Source organism: Nyctereutes procyonoides, unplaced genomic scaffold (assembly GCF_905146905.1).
Source record: "Nyctereutes procyonoides isolate TBG_1078 unplaced genomic scaffold, NYPRO_anot_genome, whole genome shotgun sequence".
In the NCBI taxonomy this organism is placed as follows: domain Eukaryota; kingdom Metazoa; phylum Chordata; class Mammalia; order Carnivora; family Canidae; genus Nyctereutes; species Nyctereutes procyonoides.
In genome coordinates this window covers 10,381,925-10,400,605 of record NW_026575052.1, presented here as the reverse complement: position 1 = coordinate 10,400,605, position 18,681 = coordinate 10,381,925, and the positions used below count along the sequence as shown (strand labels likewise).

General features: G+C 46.8%; 1 protein-coding gene across 2 annotated transcripts in view; it reads right to left on the bottom strand.

Annotated features, from left to right (window-relative positions):
* The window catches only part of NIPAL3 (NIPA like domain containing 3), a 52,809-nt gene continuing 34,128 nt past the window's right edge, over positions 1 to 18,681 (bottom strand). The window contains exons 7-12 of one of the 2 annotated variants that reach the window (XM_055332057.1): positions 17,506 to 17,602; positions 14,940 to 15,075; positions 12,985 to 13,073; positions 10,737 to 10,800; positions 8,734 to 8,828; positions 1 to 4,189 (exon numbers count right to left, since the gene is read on the bottom strand). In XM_055332057.1, the coding sequence (XP_055188032.1) occupies positions 3,990 to 4,189; positions 8,734 to 8,828; positions 10,737 to 10,800; positions 12,985 to 13,073; positions 14,940 to 15,075; positions 17,506 to 17,602 (681 nt within the window). In that variant the 3' untranslated portion in view covers positions 1 to 3,989. The remainder of the gene's footprint in view (positions 4,190 to 8,733; positions 8,829 to 10,736; positions 10,801 to 12,984; positions 13,074 to 14,939; positions 15,076 to 17,505; positions 17,603 to 18,681) is intronic. The other variant, XM_055332058.1, reaches the window with a different exon arrangement.

Below are 18,681 nucleotides of genomic sequence, written 5' to 3'. Positions count from 1 at the left end.
ACATGGATTTTTTTAATTAAATATCATTTCATGATGTTATTTACACCTAACACACATTTTTTTTAAAAAAAATAAGACATGCCATATCAGCCATGGAGTTAACGAAATATAAGTATCCACACAGAATCTATTCTAGGGTGACTTCATTTACACAGCTTCTTAGAGAAACATGGGGTCATTTTTTTTTCTTTTTTTTCTTTTTTTTTTTTTTTTGCCTATCAGCCACTGTTGGGCCAGATTCGGAATTCAAAAGAGTGCAGGGTGGAGGGTCTCCAACACTATCCTGATGGATGTCTTGTATACACACAGTACCAGCAAGCTGGTTGGTTTCCACCAGAAAAGCAGTGGAAACGTCAGATCTCCCTTCCCTACCCAGCAGTCAATTGCACACTATAAGAACCCCATGTGACCTGAAGCTTTAATGTGATGGCATCATAAGCCCTGTGGCTTCAAGAGGGATCCGGGGGAAGGCTGAGCTCTCACCAAAGCCCACAGGTACCAGTCTTTGCCCTGGTTCTAATGTCTGATTAGAGAACCCAGAGTCCCAGTCTTTAGAAGAGGGGGACAGAGTGAAGAGCAGAAGAAAGATCAGACAACAAGTGAAGGTTTAAGCCCAAGTTTGGTGACCTTGCCATAGGTATAGGCTGGTAGGAAGGAGAAAGACGTGTGATACTTAATATTGCTTAGAGCATTCCAGAGGGCTTGAGGAATGTCAGAGCCAAGAGAAAAAAAAAAAAATAAAGAACCAGGGCTGTGAGTAGAAAGTTGATGTCCTCTCCCCCTGTGCCAACAGTAAGTGCCACCAGCAAACAGTCCATTTATACTTGAAGACCAAGGTTGGGAGAAGATAACCCAGGACAGATTCAGAACTCTGGAGACCGAGGTTCTATGTTGTCTGGTCTTCTCGAACACTCGGATGCCTACTGCTGGCTTCCACTCAGGAAACTGCCATGCACCCTCTGCTCAGCCATCCTGTGGCCCCTTCATAGGATAATGCCACTGCCCCCAGCAGTGCTGGGGCACCGGAGGTCCAGGTCCCAGCAGCAGTGGCTGAGTGGCATTGAAACCACCAGTTGGCCAACCTGAAACTATGATGCACTTTCATCCACTCGTCTCATTCTTGCCTGGCTTGAGACTAAAGGGCTCATGGTTTGAAAAGGGAAGAGGTGGACTGAGGTTGGGAGCACATAAAACCCCCAAATGATCACCAGGGCCTGACACACTTCAATGGATTCCCTGCCTACCTTCCATTTATCCACTCTGCCCTCATCCCTTATCCCAGCTCACCTTAGAAAAACCACCTAGAAAATCTGAATAACCGTAAAACCAGATTTAATTCCCCTTTTGTGTTTTGTTCCAGTGAGCTGACGGCTTGACCTTGAAAAGTGACTTTTATCATCCCTTCAGATTGTCTCTCTATACTCTGCATCAAGCCTCCTTTCCAATCAGTGCTGACCCTGCCATTTTCTTCCTTATGAATCATCAATGGCTCCCACGCTCTCTGTGATACCCCTTGATCTTCAGCAGGCATTCAAGGCCTCCATGATTTGGTCTCTTTCCAGGCTCAGCTCCCACCACTCTCTCTACCTCTCCTTTCTTTGCCAACATCCACTCCCTATTTCTGTGCCTTTGCAAATGCTGGCCCCTTGCCCCTCTGCCTGGAGGGGTGGTCGCCCTGCTTTCTATGCTTTGCTCAAATTTTAGCAAGGTTTGCCCCCATCCATGAGTGAAGCCCAAATCATCTCCGATTCTTTTTATTTTTTTAATTAATTTAAAATTAATTTTTAAATTTTATTTTAAGTGAACTCTGTGCCACACATGGGACTCAAACTCATGACCCTGAGATCAAGAGTCATATGCCCTACCGATTGAACTGGCCAGGTGTCTCAAAATCACCTTCAATTCTGAATACCCTGTTGTGGGCTCGCAGTCTGACCTTTAGAAGGGCCCCGGTAACTGTCCTTTTTCTGCGCACTATTGCAATGTGCACCTCTCATGGTTTCCTGGGTGTGTGTCTGTAGGGCAGGGATCATTGCTGTTCTTTGTAGCCTTCACCATTCAAATGTTCTGTTTGTTTGTTAAGATTTTTTTCCCATGGGGGGGGGAGTGAGAGCATAAGAGCAAGTAGGAACAGGGGTGGGGAGGGGCAGAGGGAGAGGGAGAAGCACACTCCCCGCTGAGCAGAGAGCCCCATGTGGGGCTTGATCCCAGAACCCTGAGATCATGATCTGAACCGAAGGCAGACACTTAACCAACTGAGCCACCCACGCGCCCTCATCCAAATGCTTATTAACACACCACAAATGCCTCTCAAACGTTGAATTGAGTGGATACCTATCCTGAAGAAAACAGGTCATTGTCTGTTGCCTTCTTAGGCAAGTAAGCCAACAATACGGAAGAGGTTAAGACAGAATACCTAAGTGGTTATCACGAGCAGCAGATGCCAGTGTTTGAAGTCAAGGTAGTAAATCGGTATTAAGCACAATCCATAAAGGTTAATGATCTATCAACACTGGTCTATTAACACTGTGATCTCCCCTATTAGCTAAAGAGTACCCAGGGAAACATTACGCGTAGTTCTACTAAGTAGTAATCACTGGATGGATAAATGCCACCGATCCTATGGGAATTATTTGATCTGCCAAATAAACCCCGGACAGGAAACAAGGACTGGTAATTCCAGCTCTCCAGCAGGGGTGTGTTGGCCCCTGGAGGTTTTAGCAGACCCTCTCTCGATCAGTAGGCTTTCGAGGTGTGTGATCCCTGGACTGCCTGCATCAGAACAACCTGTGCGGCCAGATCAGAACGCAGCCTCTCGCTCCTCCCCATCATTCCCACTTAAACAGAGCGTCTGTCCTTGGGGAGTAGGAATCTGCACACTCCCTAGGGGGTCCTTATGCTAAAGTTTGCAAACCCTTACTTGCCATTCTCAGAAGTATACAGTCAGTCTAGGGAGGGACAATCATGGATGTAGCCTGAAAGGAAGCAGTGACCCCTTACCAAGAATGCCCGCTTTCCCAGACATGTGTGCCTGGGAACGAGGACCCAAAGTCTCGGTCAACTCCAAGGAAATTAACCGATAATTCAAGCTTCGTTTGATGGAGACTGTCTCTGAGGTAAGTGCCCTAGCTTCCCAGAGGCCCTTGCTGTGCAAGAACATACACATAAAACAGCCAGATTTTCTGCCTATCTTTTTCTAAGTGGTGCAATCACTTCTTATAAGATGAAAAGGGATTTTTCTTCCTTCATGTTTATGGGCTAACGTATCATTACCCCTGCTCCTGTCCTTACTTTCCTCCTACTCTTAACTTCTCGGTTCCTTTGGTGGGGAGAAAAAGCAATTACATAGTTCACAGAACCAAAACCAAATTAGGTTTCAGAGCAGATCTAATGTAAGCACATCAAGCATGTTTTCACTAGAAGGGCAGGGAGAATTGGAAGGCAGAAGTGCATTTCCTACAGGTGGATGATAGAATGTCCCCAGGGCTGGCCTACTATGCCTTGTGATGACTACACAAATGTTACTGGAAGTACGGGAATCGTGAGACAGGGAGGATCAGGCAAGGGAAGATTAGATTCAGAGGTCTCCAGCCTTTCACTGGATGTGGAAAGTGAGAACGGAATCTCTGCCTTGCTTCAGCTCCAAGGAATGTGGCAACCTTTGGTCACTGACGGAGGAAGCTCAGTTACCACCCTCGGGGATGCTTTCCGGGAGCTGGCTGGGCAGTACCAGGCAGAGTCTGAACTCCGCACTTCCCCCGGGGAATACTGCTTTCGTCCCCCTCACCCCACCCTGGTCACCTGAAATCTCCGAGACCAAGATCATGTGTTCTTTGCTAGAGACAATGGCTCTTCGAGATCCCCTTCTAGAGAGTTCTCGGTTTAAGAGATTAAAATGTGAAAGGCAAAGTTTAGGATTCAGGGTTGAACCACTGACGGCTTGAGAGCAGTTATAAATGGAGGGAAGGAGAGTCTCCTTCGAGGTGGGCTCATTCCTTCTTGGTGTGTTCCAGGACTCGGTAGGGAACCCCAGAGGCACCCCCAGAGCTGTGTTCCTCTTGCATAACCGGCAGCGTGGCAGGAGCGTAGATCTCAGAAACGTTGTCATTGTTTTCCAGGGCCCCATAGGAAAAAGAAGCTTTGAGGTCAGGCTGAACTGTCATTCCCTTGTCATGCATGTTTTGCATACCTGAAATGAAATCCATTTTCTCCAAATCATTAGGTGGTAAGGGGGCCAAAGGAGACTGCACCGTCCCCCTCCCCACCACAGACTCATTACAGTGCTCAGGCACCAGTCACGTGCCTTGCCAAGTTCCTGAATGCTTTAGATCGGAAAAACAACACCCTTAAGTATATGCTAGCAATATTACGGTTGCTAAGCAACGAGGGATGAATCTTCAGGAAATATGCACACAGGCCAGCCACTGTCAAGATAACCATGGGTTGGCCTAGAATGAGGTGGGAATGTGGGGGGGGGGGGGCAGAGGGAGCAGAACCAGCACTGTGCTTTGAACGTGGTAGATGCCAATACTTCTCTACCGAATGCAACCAGGATCCAGAACACTTCCTTATCCCCTAAGAGGGTAACTTTCGTGTCATGGACACGTGGGGGTGGCAGATGCAGCAGGACACTCACAGGGAGATGCTCTGGCCTTTAACAGTTAACATCCCTGATCCTCACAGAGGGTAGGTGAGATTCTCTCTGTTGCTTCTGGGCACATGTTGATGTTGGATTTCTACTTAAAGTTGAGAGAGAAGATTTTAATCATTAATTCTGTTAGCCTTACTCTACAGTTCCTGGTCTTGGAGGCCAGCTCTCTCCCTGGCAGGGAAGGAAGACTTCAAATTCTCTTAACCCCAGGCTGTCCTAAGAGACTGAATGCAAAGCGTCCTCTCTTAGACTATGAAGATAACAGCAGGTGCCGGACTACTTACTACGCCCAGGCTCTGGGCTGAGGGCTTTAGATCTCGATAGTAACAACAGAAAGCATGAGAATAGCTAACAGGTACCTGAGTGTTGAGCTGATGGCAGACCCCTGTTCTAAACAGTTGAGAAGTTTTATCTCATCTGATCCTCACAAGTAACTGATAAGAAAAATGAGGCAGTTAGAGGTTAGGTAACTTGCTTGATGTCACAAAGCCAGCAATCTGGCAGTGCTGGGATTTAAGCTGGGGGGGGGGGGATTTGAATGCGGAAGCCCACACTTAACTGGAATGCTATAGGGCCTCCCTGTGTACTTCGCTGAACCTCCGCCTCCCCACAAATCCTATCCTCAGCATCTGGATAAGAACACAGATTTTAAAAGGTAAAATTACTTGCTCGAAGTCACACAGCTGGGCCCTGACACCAAAGCCCATCCCCTTGTCCACTACGTGAATGGCTTGCAAAGATTGAGTTTTCATGTAGGTAACACAAGCCTTAGCTGATGGTCATTTGAAGGGTACAGTTTAAGAATGTGTGGTTTGGATTTTGGAGTTGGGGGGGTTGGGGAGGAGGCTTGGGGGAAGTTAAGGGGATGCCTGTTCCTTAGGAAAAAGGGTTGGCTTGCCAGGCATGATTTAGCTTTTGGATTTTTTCAGTGTTTCTCAGCCAAACAGTGGCAGGACTACGCCTATAGCCTAACAGATGTGGGTTTTTTGATGCACTGCAATGAGGGAGATGTCCACCCCAAGGGACTGTGGGATGTCTCAGTAACAGGGTGTGAGAAGAGACAGGATTTGGATTTGTAGACAATTTTGGGGACAGTTTAAGGAAGCAGGGCTTTGCTTTGGATTAGATGCTGTTGGGAAGTGGGGCTAATTTTGCAATTGGGGATCTTAATAATTCTTACGCAGATGGAGAGAAGGCTGTGTTGAGGCTAAAGCTGTAACTGGTAAAGAGGCTGTGGTCACTCGTGTTGGGGGGATGGTCAGTCCTCCATGGTTCAAAGTTTAGGTGTTGTTTTTTTATTTTATTTTATTTATTTATTCACGAGAGACATACAGAGAGGCAGAGACATAGGCAGAGGGAGAAGCGGGCTCCCCATAGGGAGCCCGATGCGGGACTCAATCCCAGGACTCTAGGATCATGACCTGAGCCAAAGGCAGATGCTCAACCACTGAGCCACCCAAGTGCCCAATGGTCAAGTTTTGCCCATGTTCCTGTGTGACAATGGAGTGCTCCTATTTGTGTCTTGATCTGTCATGGTTGGGGTGGCCCTGCCTGAGGCTGATGTGCTGTGAAATTGTTTATTTTCAGTTAGGGAACACCAAGGTCCAGCTGTGAGTGCCAGGCCAGCTCCCAGCTATCAGGACTGCTTTTTCTTTTTTCATTTCATTTCCACTTTTTCTTCTCTCATTCATTTTTTTCACTTTTTTTCAGGTGCTAGAATTATTTAAACCCTCTCTAAATTGTGACATGTAGTATACTTTTTTGGAAATAGAATGCCTCTTGAACTGTAGCTATTGGACTGTTGTACAGATACCAATCTAGATAGACCAAAAGCAAGGTCTGACTCTGGGAAACCAAGTAGCTAAGAAAGACACTCTGCTTAAGCAGTTTTATTTTTTAAATTTTAATTAATTTACTTCTAATGTTTAAAAAAATTTATTAAGTAATCTCTATACCTAATGTGGGGCTCGAACTCATGACCCTGAGATCAAGAGTCACTGCTCTTCCAACTGAGCTAGTCAGGCGCACCCTTCATTTTTATTTTTTTAAAAATATTTTATTTATTTATTCATGAGAGACAAGAGAGGGAGAAAGAAAGAGAGGCAGAGACCCGGGAAGAGAGAGGGAGAAGCAGGCTCCATGCAGGGAGCCTGATGTGGAACTTGATCTCTGGACTCCAGGATCACACCCTGGGTATGATGGTGCTAAACCGCTGAGCCACCCCGGCTGCCCTTTTCTTTTTTTTTTTAAACTTTTGTTTTTTTAAAGCAGTTTCATTTTTCATGTTCTACCTGGCATCAGATCAAACAAGTGTTTGGAATTTCTGAAGTTTTTTTTAAAGCAAAAGGGACGTGAACCCAAATTTAACCAGGCATCTACCAAGTCCCAAACACTGTGCAAGGGGCCTTTAACATATTATCCCACTTCCCTAAAAGAAGGAATCCCAATTTACAAGTGAGGGTCAGAGGCCTTGGGAGGTCCAAGGGCATGCCCAAGGTCACACCGTGGGTGGGTAATAGAGCTGGGATTTGAATCCAGGCCACCTGAACTTCAAGCCCATGCTTTGCATTGTACAGAACACGTCTACTCGGAAGTGTCCTGACATGCCACAGCACTGGGGCAGGGTCTCCTTTTGTGAAGATCTGACTTCTACCGGTCGCGAGGTACAAAGAGGAAGCCGGGAGCCACATCCACAAACAGACCACGGAATATTGATATGTAAGGTTACCTTAGGTTACCTTCTATTTTCCACTAGCAGATCTGTATATATGCATATACAAATACTTATAGAGATATATACACATACAGTTTGTAAACATACAAACACACATATACATACACATACTTGCACACACACAGAGTTGACACCTCACCTATCTGGAATTCAGCTATCCAGCGCCCTCATCTATCCGGGACACAGCCGAGAAACAAGGAAGTAAGCAAAAAAGGCATCTGAGCAGCCAGATTAGAGGTTTTAAAAGTCCATGCACTAAAGCTCATGCATTTAACTACTAGGAGAAAGCTTAAGGCCCCAACTCAGAGCTTGTTTATTCTAATTTTATACACAATTCCAACAAGTGGGGTCAAAGTGAGAGGTTTGACCTGGAACTGCTATACACAGGTGAGCTAGTAATAGCATGAATGACAGACCACAGTTTGATAGCAAGGGATGAGGAAATAATATAGAAGTAGGCACATAAACCTTGGGGCCATTTAGAGGAGGGGCACCTCAGTTGGCCATGAGAACACACCTGTATCCCAGAGTACTTTGTTAAGCAGTACCATATGCCAGCAGTGGGGTTATAGTTTGCCCATTAGGGTGTCTTAATGAAAGGTGGGCGTTATTTTCTAGAGAGAGTTCCATCTTTGTATCTAAAATAAAAATCAATTTTGCCTTAAAGAGCAAAAGCCAGTGGTCACTGGTAACCTACAGAATTTAGGTCAGCAAAACCTGGGTTAACTTTCCTAATCTGGGTCCCTTTGGGCTGGGGGCAGGCACCCTCCAGTTCTCCATAGACTCAGCCACTCCCTTCTGCACAATACTCTGCAGATTCACACCTCTGTTACTGTCACGGACTAAAGGCATTTGAGCTTGTGCTTCTCCGTGTGAGCTCCCAGCAACTTGGGAAATTAAGCTTTCCAGAACAATCCACTCTCTTGTGGCATCTAAGAAGTGAGGTGATAGTATCTGAATGTTACTCATCCAATCTTCTTTCCTATCTCTGGCCATTCCTTTCCAACTAGGTGAATGGATTCTTTTCCTTTCACAGACATGAAGCCTGATATACAGGCCATAATTATATCCAGTGTAAATCAGGACTGTCTTTAAGAGAGCCCAAAATAGACGTGGGAACTGGCAAGATGGGCTCAAAACCAACTGAGGTGCCTCAACCATTGCCTCCTATTTGGCACAGCGAGATTTAAGAAAAAGAGAGGGAGAGAGAGAGACAGTCACACCATGACGGCACAGCACACCTGCCCTGTACCAAACCCAGCAGCTAGTTGTCTCTTTTTAAATAGGAAGTAGCAGTCATTCTATATGGATGGGCTGGCTAGCTGGGCACATAGGATTTTAACGTTACCTGGCATGGCATCCATGGAAATATAGGGCTCAAATGGAATGGCCTTCTTCCTGTTACGTGTGATTAAGAAGACGCCCAAGAAGGCAATGAGGCACCTGAGGAACAGAGAGGAGGGAGAGAGAGAAGAAAGGCCAGAGTGAGGGTGAGAGGGCTCACCTTACAACCCAGGTAACAGGAAACAGGGGAAAAAAGGGCTGCAGGCTGCAGAGAGGGGCTTGTTGCTGAGCAGACTGGGGAGGCTGCCTGCCTGAGATGGGCAGGGAGCAGATGCAAGATAAATAACAGCTTCATACGCCTTTCATGCTGCACTGCATTGATCAGAATGAATTAGACTCTGCCAGGCAAAACTCCCATGGCTCTTCACTTCCATTTAGCCTGTATCTTAGAACCTTGCCTTAAAAAAACATTTTTTTAAATAAAAAAAGTTCTTTATGCAATCAATACAGAAGGAGAGTAAGAAAAAGTTAGAAAGTCCCTGAACTCCCCCTGGTCCCACTCCCCCAGGTAGGTGTGTATTCCTCTAGAGTCTTTTCACCCCTTTCTCCTAGAACTTAAATAGGAACACTTCCTAAAAACTGAGGTGTTGTTTACATGCACAAACCCTAAATGTAGTGCTTGATTAATTGTACCTGTGTGTATACTTTTGTGATTACTACCTAGGTCAACAGAGAAGACATTTCCATCCGCTCCACCCCAGAGGGGTGCCCCTCCCAATCCATGCTAACCCAGAGGAAGCCACTATTCTGACCTCTATCACCCAATACTTGATTTGCCTATTCTTGAACTTCTTTATTTTATATTTTAAAAGATCTATCTATTTATCTGGGGGAGAAAGAGAGGGGGGGGAGAGGGAGGTGGGTGGGGCAGAAGGAGAGGGAGAAAATCTCAAGCAGATTGCCCAGTGAGTGCAGAGCCTGACCCAGGGCTCAATCTCATGACCTGAGCTGAAACCAATAGTTGAGCACTTAACTGCTCTACCCAGGTACCCCATCCTGTTCTTGAACTTCTTATAAGTTAAATCATACAGTGTGTACTCTGGTTTCTTTCACTTGTAAATGTTTTTAAGGTTCATTCACTTTATTGTATGTATTAGTAGTTCATTATTTTTAATTGTTATATTGAATCCATTGTCTGAATAGGCTATATCATCTCTCCTGTTGATAGACATCTGGGTTGTAACCAATTTGAGTATATGATGAATAAAGCTATTATAAATATTCAGGTAGAAGTCATTTTGTCAATATATGTATACATTTCTTTTGAACATACATCTAGATGCATTACTTCTAGATCATAGGGTAGACTATACATTTAAAAAAATCTAATTTTTTCCATTTAATGTATCCTACACATGGTTTGATGTCAGTATCTATAGACTGGCCTCGATTTTTCAAAATGACAGCATGGGACTTTATTATATGAACATCCATAATTTATTTAACTGTATCCTACTGCTGGGCATTTAGGCTACTTCTAATTATTCATTTACACAATTAATTTTTAAATTAATAAACAGCCTCATCCATGTGTCTTTGTGTCCCATTTGGAAGGTTGCATCAAACATTGCTCATTTACAATTTTTATTGACATTGTCAAATTGTCCTCTGGTATTAAAGATCTGCTCAGTGTGGCAGTGAGCTGGTCTCCTCATCTTCTTGCCAACACGGATATTATCAATCTTGTTAGTTTTTGCAAAATGATGGCATCTCATGTGGCTTCAAAATATATTTCTGTGATCTGGGGTGAGGCTGAGAGTCTTTTCATGTGTCAAAATGGGATATTTTAGAAATGACAAAGAGATTAAAGCCCAAGGAAAAGAATGGGGAAGGAGATAAAGCCCTTTGGGGAGTAAAATGCTCATTTATCTCTGGGGGACAAAGCTCTGAGTCCTGGCTGCTCCCCTGGCTCTAGAGGGTCGCCTGAGAGGCGGAAGCAGTAGTGAGGACAGAGAGGCAACCACCCCAGTGCAAACCACCCCATGTGGCCAGAGAACAGGAACTCACCCCAGTGCAAACATGCAGATGTGCAGTGCATCTTCCCCAATGAAGTCCAGGTAAAATACTGCACCTGGAGCAGCAGATAATAGAAAATACAGGTGAGCTATTTTCAAATCACCTCCTTGCCAGTCTGTCTAGGATTCGGTAAGCTCTCTTCCCTGCAGGAAACCAAAGTGCTCAGAAACATGATGACCAGCAGGGTCCACATTAGAAGAATGTAATAAAAGCCATTTAGGGGGACAGATTACCTTCTCTTTTTCCTTCTATACCCTTCTTACCTTCATCTTTTTTTCCTTAACTTTTTATTTTGAGATAATATTAGACTCACAAAAATAGGGAGTTTGCATGGACCGTGCACCCAGCCTCCCCTAATGAAACATTGTAGGAAATAAACTGCAGACCTCATTTACCACGTTTTACACACACCTTCGCCCATGGTTTTTGTTTTTTGTTTTTATTTTTAGATTTATTTATGTATTTGAGAGAGAGAGGGAAAGAGACAGAGAGAGGGTGCACGTGTGTGCGTGAGTGAATGGGGTAGGGAAGGGCAAGCAGAAGAGAGAGAGAACCTGTTAAGAAGACTGGGTGCTGAGCAGGAAGCCCAATGAGGGGCTCAATCCCAGGACCCTGAGATTAGGATCTGAGCCAAAATCAAGAGTCTGATGCTCAACCAACTGAGTGACCCAGGCCCCACTCTCTAGTCTTTCTTTTCTTTTCCTTTCCTTTCTTTTCTTTTCTTTTCTTTCTTCTTTTTTTTTTTAAGATTTTATTTATTTATTCATGAGACACACACACACACACACACACACAGAGAGAGAGAGAGAGAGAAAGAGAGAAAGAGAGAGGCAGAGACATTGGCAGAGGGAGAAGCAGGTTCCAAGCAGGGAGCCTGATGTGGGACTCGATCCTGAACTCCAGGATCATGCCCTGTGCCAAAGGCAGATGCTCAACCCTAGAGCCACCCAGGCATCCCTCTCCCATCTTTCTTAAGATGGAAAAGCAAGGCTTCGTGTTAAGCTATCAGAGCCTTCTAACCTTGCATGGTCAGCAGATGGCAGGCCTGCAGGCCCGCTCCTACGGCGTTAGAGTGACAAGCGCTTGTGACCCTCAACTGCCCTGTAGCCAGTGTCTATCTGGACTCATTTCACCTCTAGGGGTTTCGTGGTGTATCCTCAGCTCCTGATTCCCACCCAGTTTCTGCCTCCATTGTGCTATTGGCTATTCCTTTCAACCTTGACTGGACTCAGGGTCTTGACCATGACCTAAATCTTCACACTGGGTCCACTTTCTGGCTGCTTTGGGTCAATGCCCCACTGGATCCGCAGTACTGCTCATGGCACAGGCCCTGGAAGGCCATGTGCCTATCTTGTTCTTGCCTCTGTGAGCAGGATTTGGGCACTGATTGTCTAAAGCGTAGTGCAAAACATACGGCTTTAGGGCCAGGCTTTCCTCAAAGGGAGGCACACTGGCTCTTACTGGTCTTTTCACTTTAAAGATTTTAGTCTTCATTGCCCTTTAAAAACCAAAACATTCTGATAGGCTTGCAGCCTCTGAAGCTACTCTACCCATCTAGAAAGTAGGGGTGGAGTAAAAGAAAGGGGGAATATAAAAATGATGACAGGTTACCCAGCACCTATTACACTGCAGATGTTTCATATGTCATGTCCTCTAGAAATTGTAGAGAAGAAATCTGTGGTCACTTAGTCAGTGGAGCTAGTAGACGGTGGCAAAAAAATCGTTAAAGAAACCCTGTACAGGGATGCCTGGATGGCTCAGCGGTTGAGCATCTGCCTTTGGCTCGGGTCCTGATCCTGGGATCCAGGATCGAGTCCTACATCGGGCTCCTTGCGGGGAGCCTGCTTCTCCCTCTGCCTATCTCTGTCTTTCATGAATAAATAAATGAAATCTTTAAAAAAAAAAAGAAATCTTGTACAAGCTGTACCAGGTACATTTGCACATATTTCAATTCTGGGAGGTGCGTGTTATTACTCCTATTTCGTGAACATGGAACCGAGGCTGGCTCAAGGAGGTTAAGTGATTTTCCTAGAGCCACACAGCTGTATGTCTGTGCTGGGGTGCAAACCCAGGTCTCTCTGGCTCAAAATTCTGTACTTTCTTCTGAAGACACATACAACTCTCACAGGTAAAACATGTCAGCAGAACTGGCCTTTTGACAGAGCCTCATCCCTCCACATTGGGGTAACGTCCCTGCTGCTAGGGTAGGAGATAGAAATCTAGTAGTCACCACCCTTACCTGCTGTGATGGCAATGGTAGTGGACAGAATGTAGCCCACGCTGGCAATCAAAGAGGAGTCGTACATCTGTGAGGCTTGACTTAAAAACCTTCAATACAAGAACACTCTGGTCAGTGGGCGTGTCAGAAAGGCTGAAGTGACAGCTGGTGACAGTAGGCTTAGCTTGAAATATGAAGACAGCACATGAAAGAAGGATGCCACCCCACTGCATCTCTGGGTCCTGGGTCCACACTTCACTCCCATTTTCCCCTGGACACACAGCCTGTTCCCCACACAACGGCCATGTCCTGCCGGCCTCACACCTCTGACCATGTGGTTCTTGTCACCTGAAATGCCTTTGTCCTCACATCAGTGTCCCCTGTGTCCCCAACCCCCTACGAAGGGCCATCCTGTTCTCACAAACAGTCCAAAAAAAATCATACAGCACTTATCACATTTTGCCTGTCACTGTCATTATTTTTTTTTATCATTTTTTTTAAACAAATACTCTTCTTCCTGAAAAAATCATGTGCTCACTACAATAAATGCAGGAAAAAGGGAGAAAGAAAATTAGAATCATTCCCACTCTCTCCATCTAGGATACACAATCCCTCATTTCAGAATATATTCTTTGTTCATCCTCTGTGTAGCATTTTAGGTATTACTACTAGTTGCCTTACAGTGACATATTTCCCACTCCATTGTACTTGTCTGTTTACAGGACTAGGAGAGACCGAAGGACGGTGACTATTGGTCCTGCCTCTGTGTGTGGGAAGCCCATGGGCCTGGCAACAGGAGGCCCTCGGTGGATGTGTGGATGTGTGCTGACTGGGTGAGTGAGATGCTCCCCAGGAGGCAGGCGAGGCGTTGGATTCACCTCTGTAACCCTGGAGTGCTCAGCACAGAGCCCGGTGCTGGGTGGGCTCAGGGGTGAATGACCAGAATCTCTGTATAGGACTCAGGACAGTAATAATCAATATAATAATAGTTACATAATCATAAAAGAGGCTGAGATTTTTGGGAGGTTATCCTGGGAACAGCTCTGAGAGCTTCATGCTTCTTTAAGGAAGGGGCTGTTGTTATTCTCACTTGTGGACAAGAAATCTGATCCTAGAGAAGCTGAGGCAGAGGCCTGGAGTGGAGGGGTATAGGGCGTGGGTTGGGGAGCCTGATGCCTGGGTTCACACCTCTGCCCTGCCCCTTTGGTTTCTCAAACGCAAAATGAGGATGGCATCATCTGCTTCAAAGGGGTTTTGTGGGGGTTAAATGAATTTAAGTTCATGTGAAAGTGGGGTGTGTGAGCAGCTTCCACTGGTACCCCCACAGCAGCAGTCACTCCAACAACTGCTCGAGGCCACTGCTGGAGGATGGTGAGCCCAGGCCACCAGAGTCTGGGGCCTGCCCTGCCCAGGATCAATCAGCCTCATGTGCCACACTGAGCCCTGTGCAGCAGGGCCATCCGGGCCCTCTCAGACACTCTGCTGGGCACTGGGTCTCAGATGGGGACAAGGCCCAGGCCTACCCTCAGGCCTACCAGTTCTGAGACAGAAATGATCATCTCACTCTTGGGGAAGACTTCTTGAGGACAAGAAGTGACAACTTGCTGTTTCCCACCTAGCGGACAAATAGGTGCCTCATGGGGACTACACAGCTTCTTCTAGAGTCCCTGAAATAGATGCCTGCCTTGGAGCAGAGGGGAAGTGAGGCCACCTCTGATCTCGTACTTCTCACAGTTTGAGGCAGAGAGAAAAACACATCCACTCCAGGCTTTGTCTTTCAAGCTGCACAGAGTCCTTCCATGTGACAACTCAGCAAATCAGTGGCCCCTCTCTCTAGAGTAGACGCTGAACTTTGGTGACAGGCTGTGTCTACATGTTTTGCCTTCCCTACAGCTTCAAAAACACATGAAATCATGCCCAAAAAAGGGCAGAGACCCATAAGGAGAGGCCCAGCAGGAAAAGAACTTGCCACTCACGCAGCCTGGTAGACAGCGGTGGCCACCATGCACACGAACATCACGTAGAAGATGGGGTAATCGAGCTGCAGGTTCCCCTGTATGGACAGGACGAGCATCCCAGCCACGGCCTTCACTGTCACCACCGTCATTGAGCCTGCAGAAGGTGAACGAGGACGAAGGGAGGGAGTTACACCCTGGAAGTCAGTTTATGACTCCTAAGGACTTGGCAAAAAAAAAAATGGAGGGAGCCACCCTGGTGATGACGAAGATGCCATCTGCATCAGATCTCATACTCCTTCCATGAGTTGCCCGCTCTGTGCTACATCCAAGAAGAGAGGCAAGCAAAATACCAACAGATGCTTCCAAATGTCACCTCTGAATTCCAGCAAGAAAAGGCATTGAGTCTAAGTTTCTGAATAGCAGAGGGATGGCGCTTTGCCTGGAACGTCAAAACAATCGTTAAATGGATAAATGAACTTCCTCTGAGTATCATTCTCATGGCAAACACAGGGAAAAAAAAACATGTGGTGTGTAAAGAGCGCTCTCTCTCTGTCTATTTAAAAAAACTGAGGAGCACCTGGGTAGCTCAGTGGTTGAGCATCTGTCTTTGGCTCAGGGCATGACCCTGGGGTCCTGGGATTGAGTCCCGCATCGGGCTCCCTGTAGGGAACCTGCTTGTCCCTCTGCCCATGTCTCTGGCTCTTTCTGTGTCTCTCATGAATAAATAAAATATTTAAAAAAATTTTTTTAATGCTCACTCACTTGTACTTTTAAAAATATTTCATGAGACAGAGGTCTCTGAATGTTTTTGAATCCTACCCCTATGCACATGCATGCACATACTTTTCAAAATATTCATGTCTGTGCATCTTAAAGGGCTACTCATATAATACTGTACTTGTATGATTTGCACATTATAAAAATATGCAGGAAATATCACTGCTCACCTCACTGTGGGGGCCACTGCTTCACTCAGTGGTGCAGAAATGATTAACTAAATCGTCAGAACCCCCTGCCAAAGCAGGAGTTAAGAGAAACCACCCCAAGTACAGGTACAAATGAAGCCCCTCATTCCGGCTAAAATGTTGTGCTTTCCTATTTTTCTCGGTTTCTATTGGTTTTCCCTCTTGCCAACAGCCCACCACACAGTAGCTTCTGGACCGCCCAGGGACCTAGATGACAGCTTCCAAACATCAGTAGTTACAACATTTTCATGAGGGTGTCTCTGTTAGTGAGAAGGGGACAGAAGGAGCGTGCCCTTAGAGCCTTCTGGCATTCCTACTCACCAGGGAGGACATTTGGGGACCATGAACTTCCAATCTTCTTGAAAAATCACCAAGGAATGGACCCCCGATATAAGCTACTACTCAAGGGACAAACCTCTAAAGCATTATGCTCAGTGAAAGATGCCAGTCACAAAAAAAGCCACGTATTATAGGATTCTGTTTATACTGTATACTTTAAAGAGGTAAATTTTATGGTATGTAAATTATATCTCAATAGAGCACTTTAAAAAAAAATCAGGGAGTTGGGTGGCTCAGTGGTTGAGCATCTATCTGTCTTCAGCTCAGGTTGTGATCCCAGGGTCCTGGGATCGAGTCCCACATCAGGCTCCTTGCAGGGAACCTGCTTCTCCCTCTGCCTCTGTCTCGCGTCTCTCATGAATAAATAAATAAAATATCTTAAAAAATAAATCAAAATAATGGAATCTTGTCCTACAATGGCCCCTGTCTGTCACTGGAGTGGCTGAGGGCCTGTCACTGGAGTGGGGGCTCGGTATAGGAAGGACAGAAGACCCACCACATGTCTCAGGCACTTGTGCCCCTCTCACTAAAGCCTGCTCTCCCCCCTGAGATTTGGGTGTTCTCCTGTGCCTATTTTTAGAGGACAGTGCGGCTTACACGGGAAGGAGTCACCAGCCTGAGGCCACAGAGTCCCCAGGAGGCAGCAGTGGGGTTCCCCCCACCTCTTCGCTGGGAGGCACGAGCACCTCTCATAGCTCAAGTTAGCGTATCAAACCCCGTGCAGGGCCAGGCCTCGCCTCAGTCTGATGGAGGAGCCATCTGCCACACTGAACTCATCCCTCTGGAAGGAGAGGCAAAAAAGTGAGGGAGCACAAGCAGTTCCTGCTTTTGACTCCAGAACTCGTTCCCAGCCTAACAGGTTCACTGGAGCCCCAAGGGCCGGGTTGCTGGGGCCTGCCCTGCCTCTGTCTTCTCTGGAAGGACTCCTGCCCCACCCCACCCTTACTCTGCTTCCCTCCTCTTCACCGGCATCCTCACTGCCCCGACTCACCTAGCACCTCTGCATCTGTCTACTTGCCTGCGGGCCAATCCTCCCTTCAGACTGGAGCCCCCGTTCCTAAGGCCGGGGGGCCGTCTGGCTCATTCACCACCATGCCCGGTTTCCAGCACCATCCCTGGCACTTAGAGGCCTCTCGGGATTTGAGCAAAGGACACTGAACGTAGTCAGCGGCCTTACAGAACTGAAGGAACTGATGGAAGACCCTCGGGTCAGCAGGGACCTCGTGGCGCCCCCTGATGGTGGCAAACCTGGATCCCTCAGACCCCCCCCCCCCCCTTACCAAGTAAGGCCACCAGGAGAAGAATCACGATGATGTTGTTGGCGTTCTTCTCCTTGTAGAAGTACAGCAGCAGGCAGAACAGGATGATCTCCACGAGCTGTGTGAAAGCAGCAAGCAGGGCAGTCAGCGGGGAGGGGGCCGAGGACCTGGGCAAGACCGGGAGATGCTGGTGGGCTGCGCAGGAGTTTATGCTGAGAGTCAGGCTTGAAAGGCTGCTGATACATCCAGCATTTCCCAAACTACTGATTGACACCCGAGGGGAAAAGGAGGGAACTCTGAATGCACTCGGAGGGAAACTCTACCCCTTCCCTGGGTAACACCAACAAGGAGTTCACCTTGGAGCTTTGGGGGTGATATGCTGGCCTCACACGCACCCCCTCCATCTCATCTTAGATGGCCAGGATCCATTGGGCTGAGAAGGTTTCTTCCCGCTTTTGCTGCTCTGTGGTAACCCCATTAAAACTGAAGGTCAAAGAGGGAGACACTTGTTCACTGAGCAGAGGAGCTCCCTGGTCTAAGTGGACAGATATACACGCCCTCATCCCCTAACCAAGCCTCCAACATGTGTGGCTCGGTAGGGTAGAAAGACAAGGGTATTTGGAGTCAGGGAGGCCCAAGTTGGATACTGGATCTGCTTCTAAAATGGTTGTGCGACCTTGGGTTAAGTTGCTTAACTGCTCAAACCTCAATTACCTCCTCTGTGAAAGACAGATAAGGATTTTTACTTTTCAGGGCCATGATCCCAGCTAATACTTTTAAATACAGAGCCCTCCGTACTAGGGCTCATTCAATCAGCAGAACAATTCTACGAAGCTGGCACTATCACAATTCTCAGCCAATAAAAGGGCAGAGCTGGATCTGAACCTAGAAGGTGTGGCTCCTGGGCCTGTACGCTTTCCCACCAGGCAACAAAGCCTAAAGGCAGGAGGCCTAGGAAACGGGGATTAGAAGGGGTTCAGTCAGTAGTTGCAATCACTGCAACTGTGAAGAGAGTGTTCCCTCCTTGCCTTAAAGACCCTCCTCGCTACCCCTTAAGGGCTCGAAGTCAGGCCAGTGCCAGCACCCAGCAGAAGACAGCAGGAAACCTTGATGGGGCTCAGCTCCAAGTGCCTACCCCAACCTCCCACTGGAGTTTCTTTATCATGAAAACCAATGCAGAAACATTAATGGGCATTC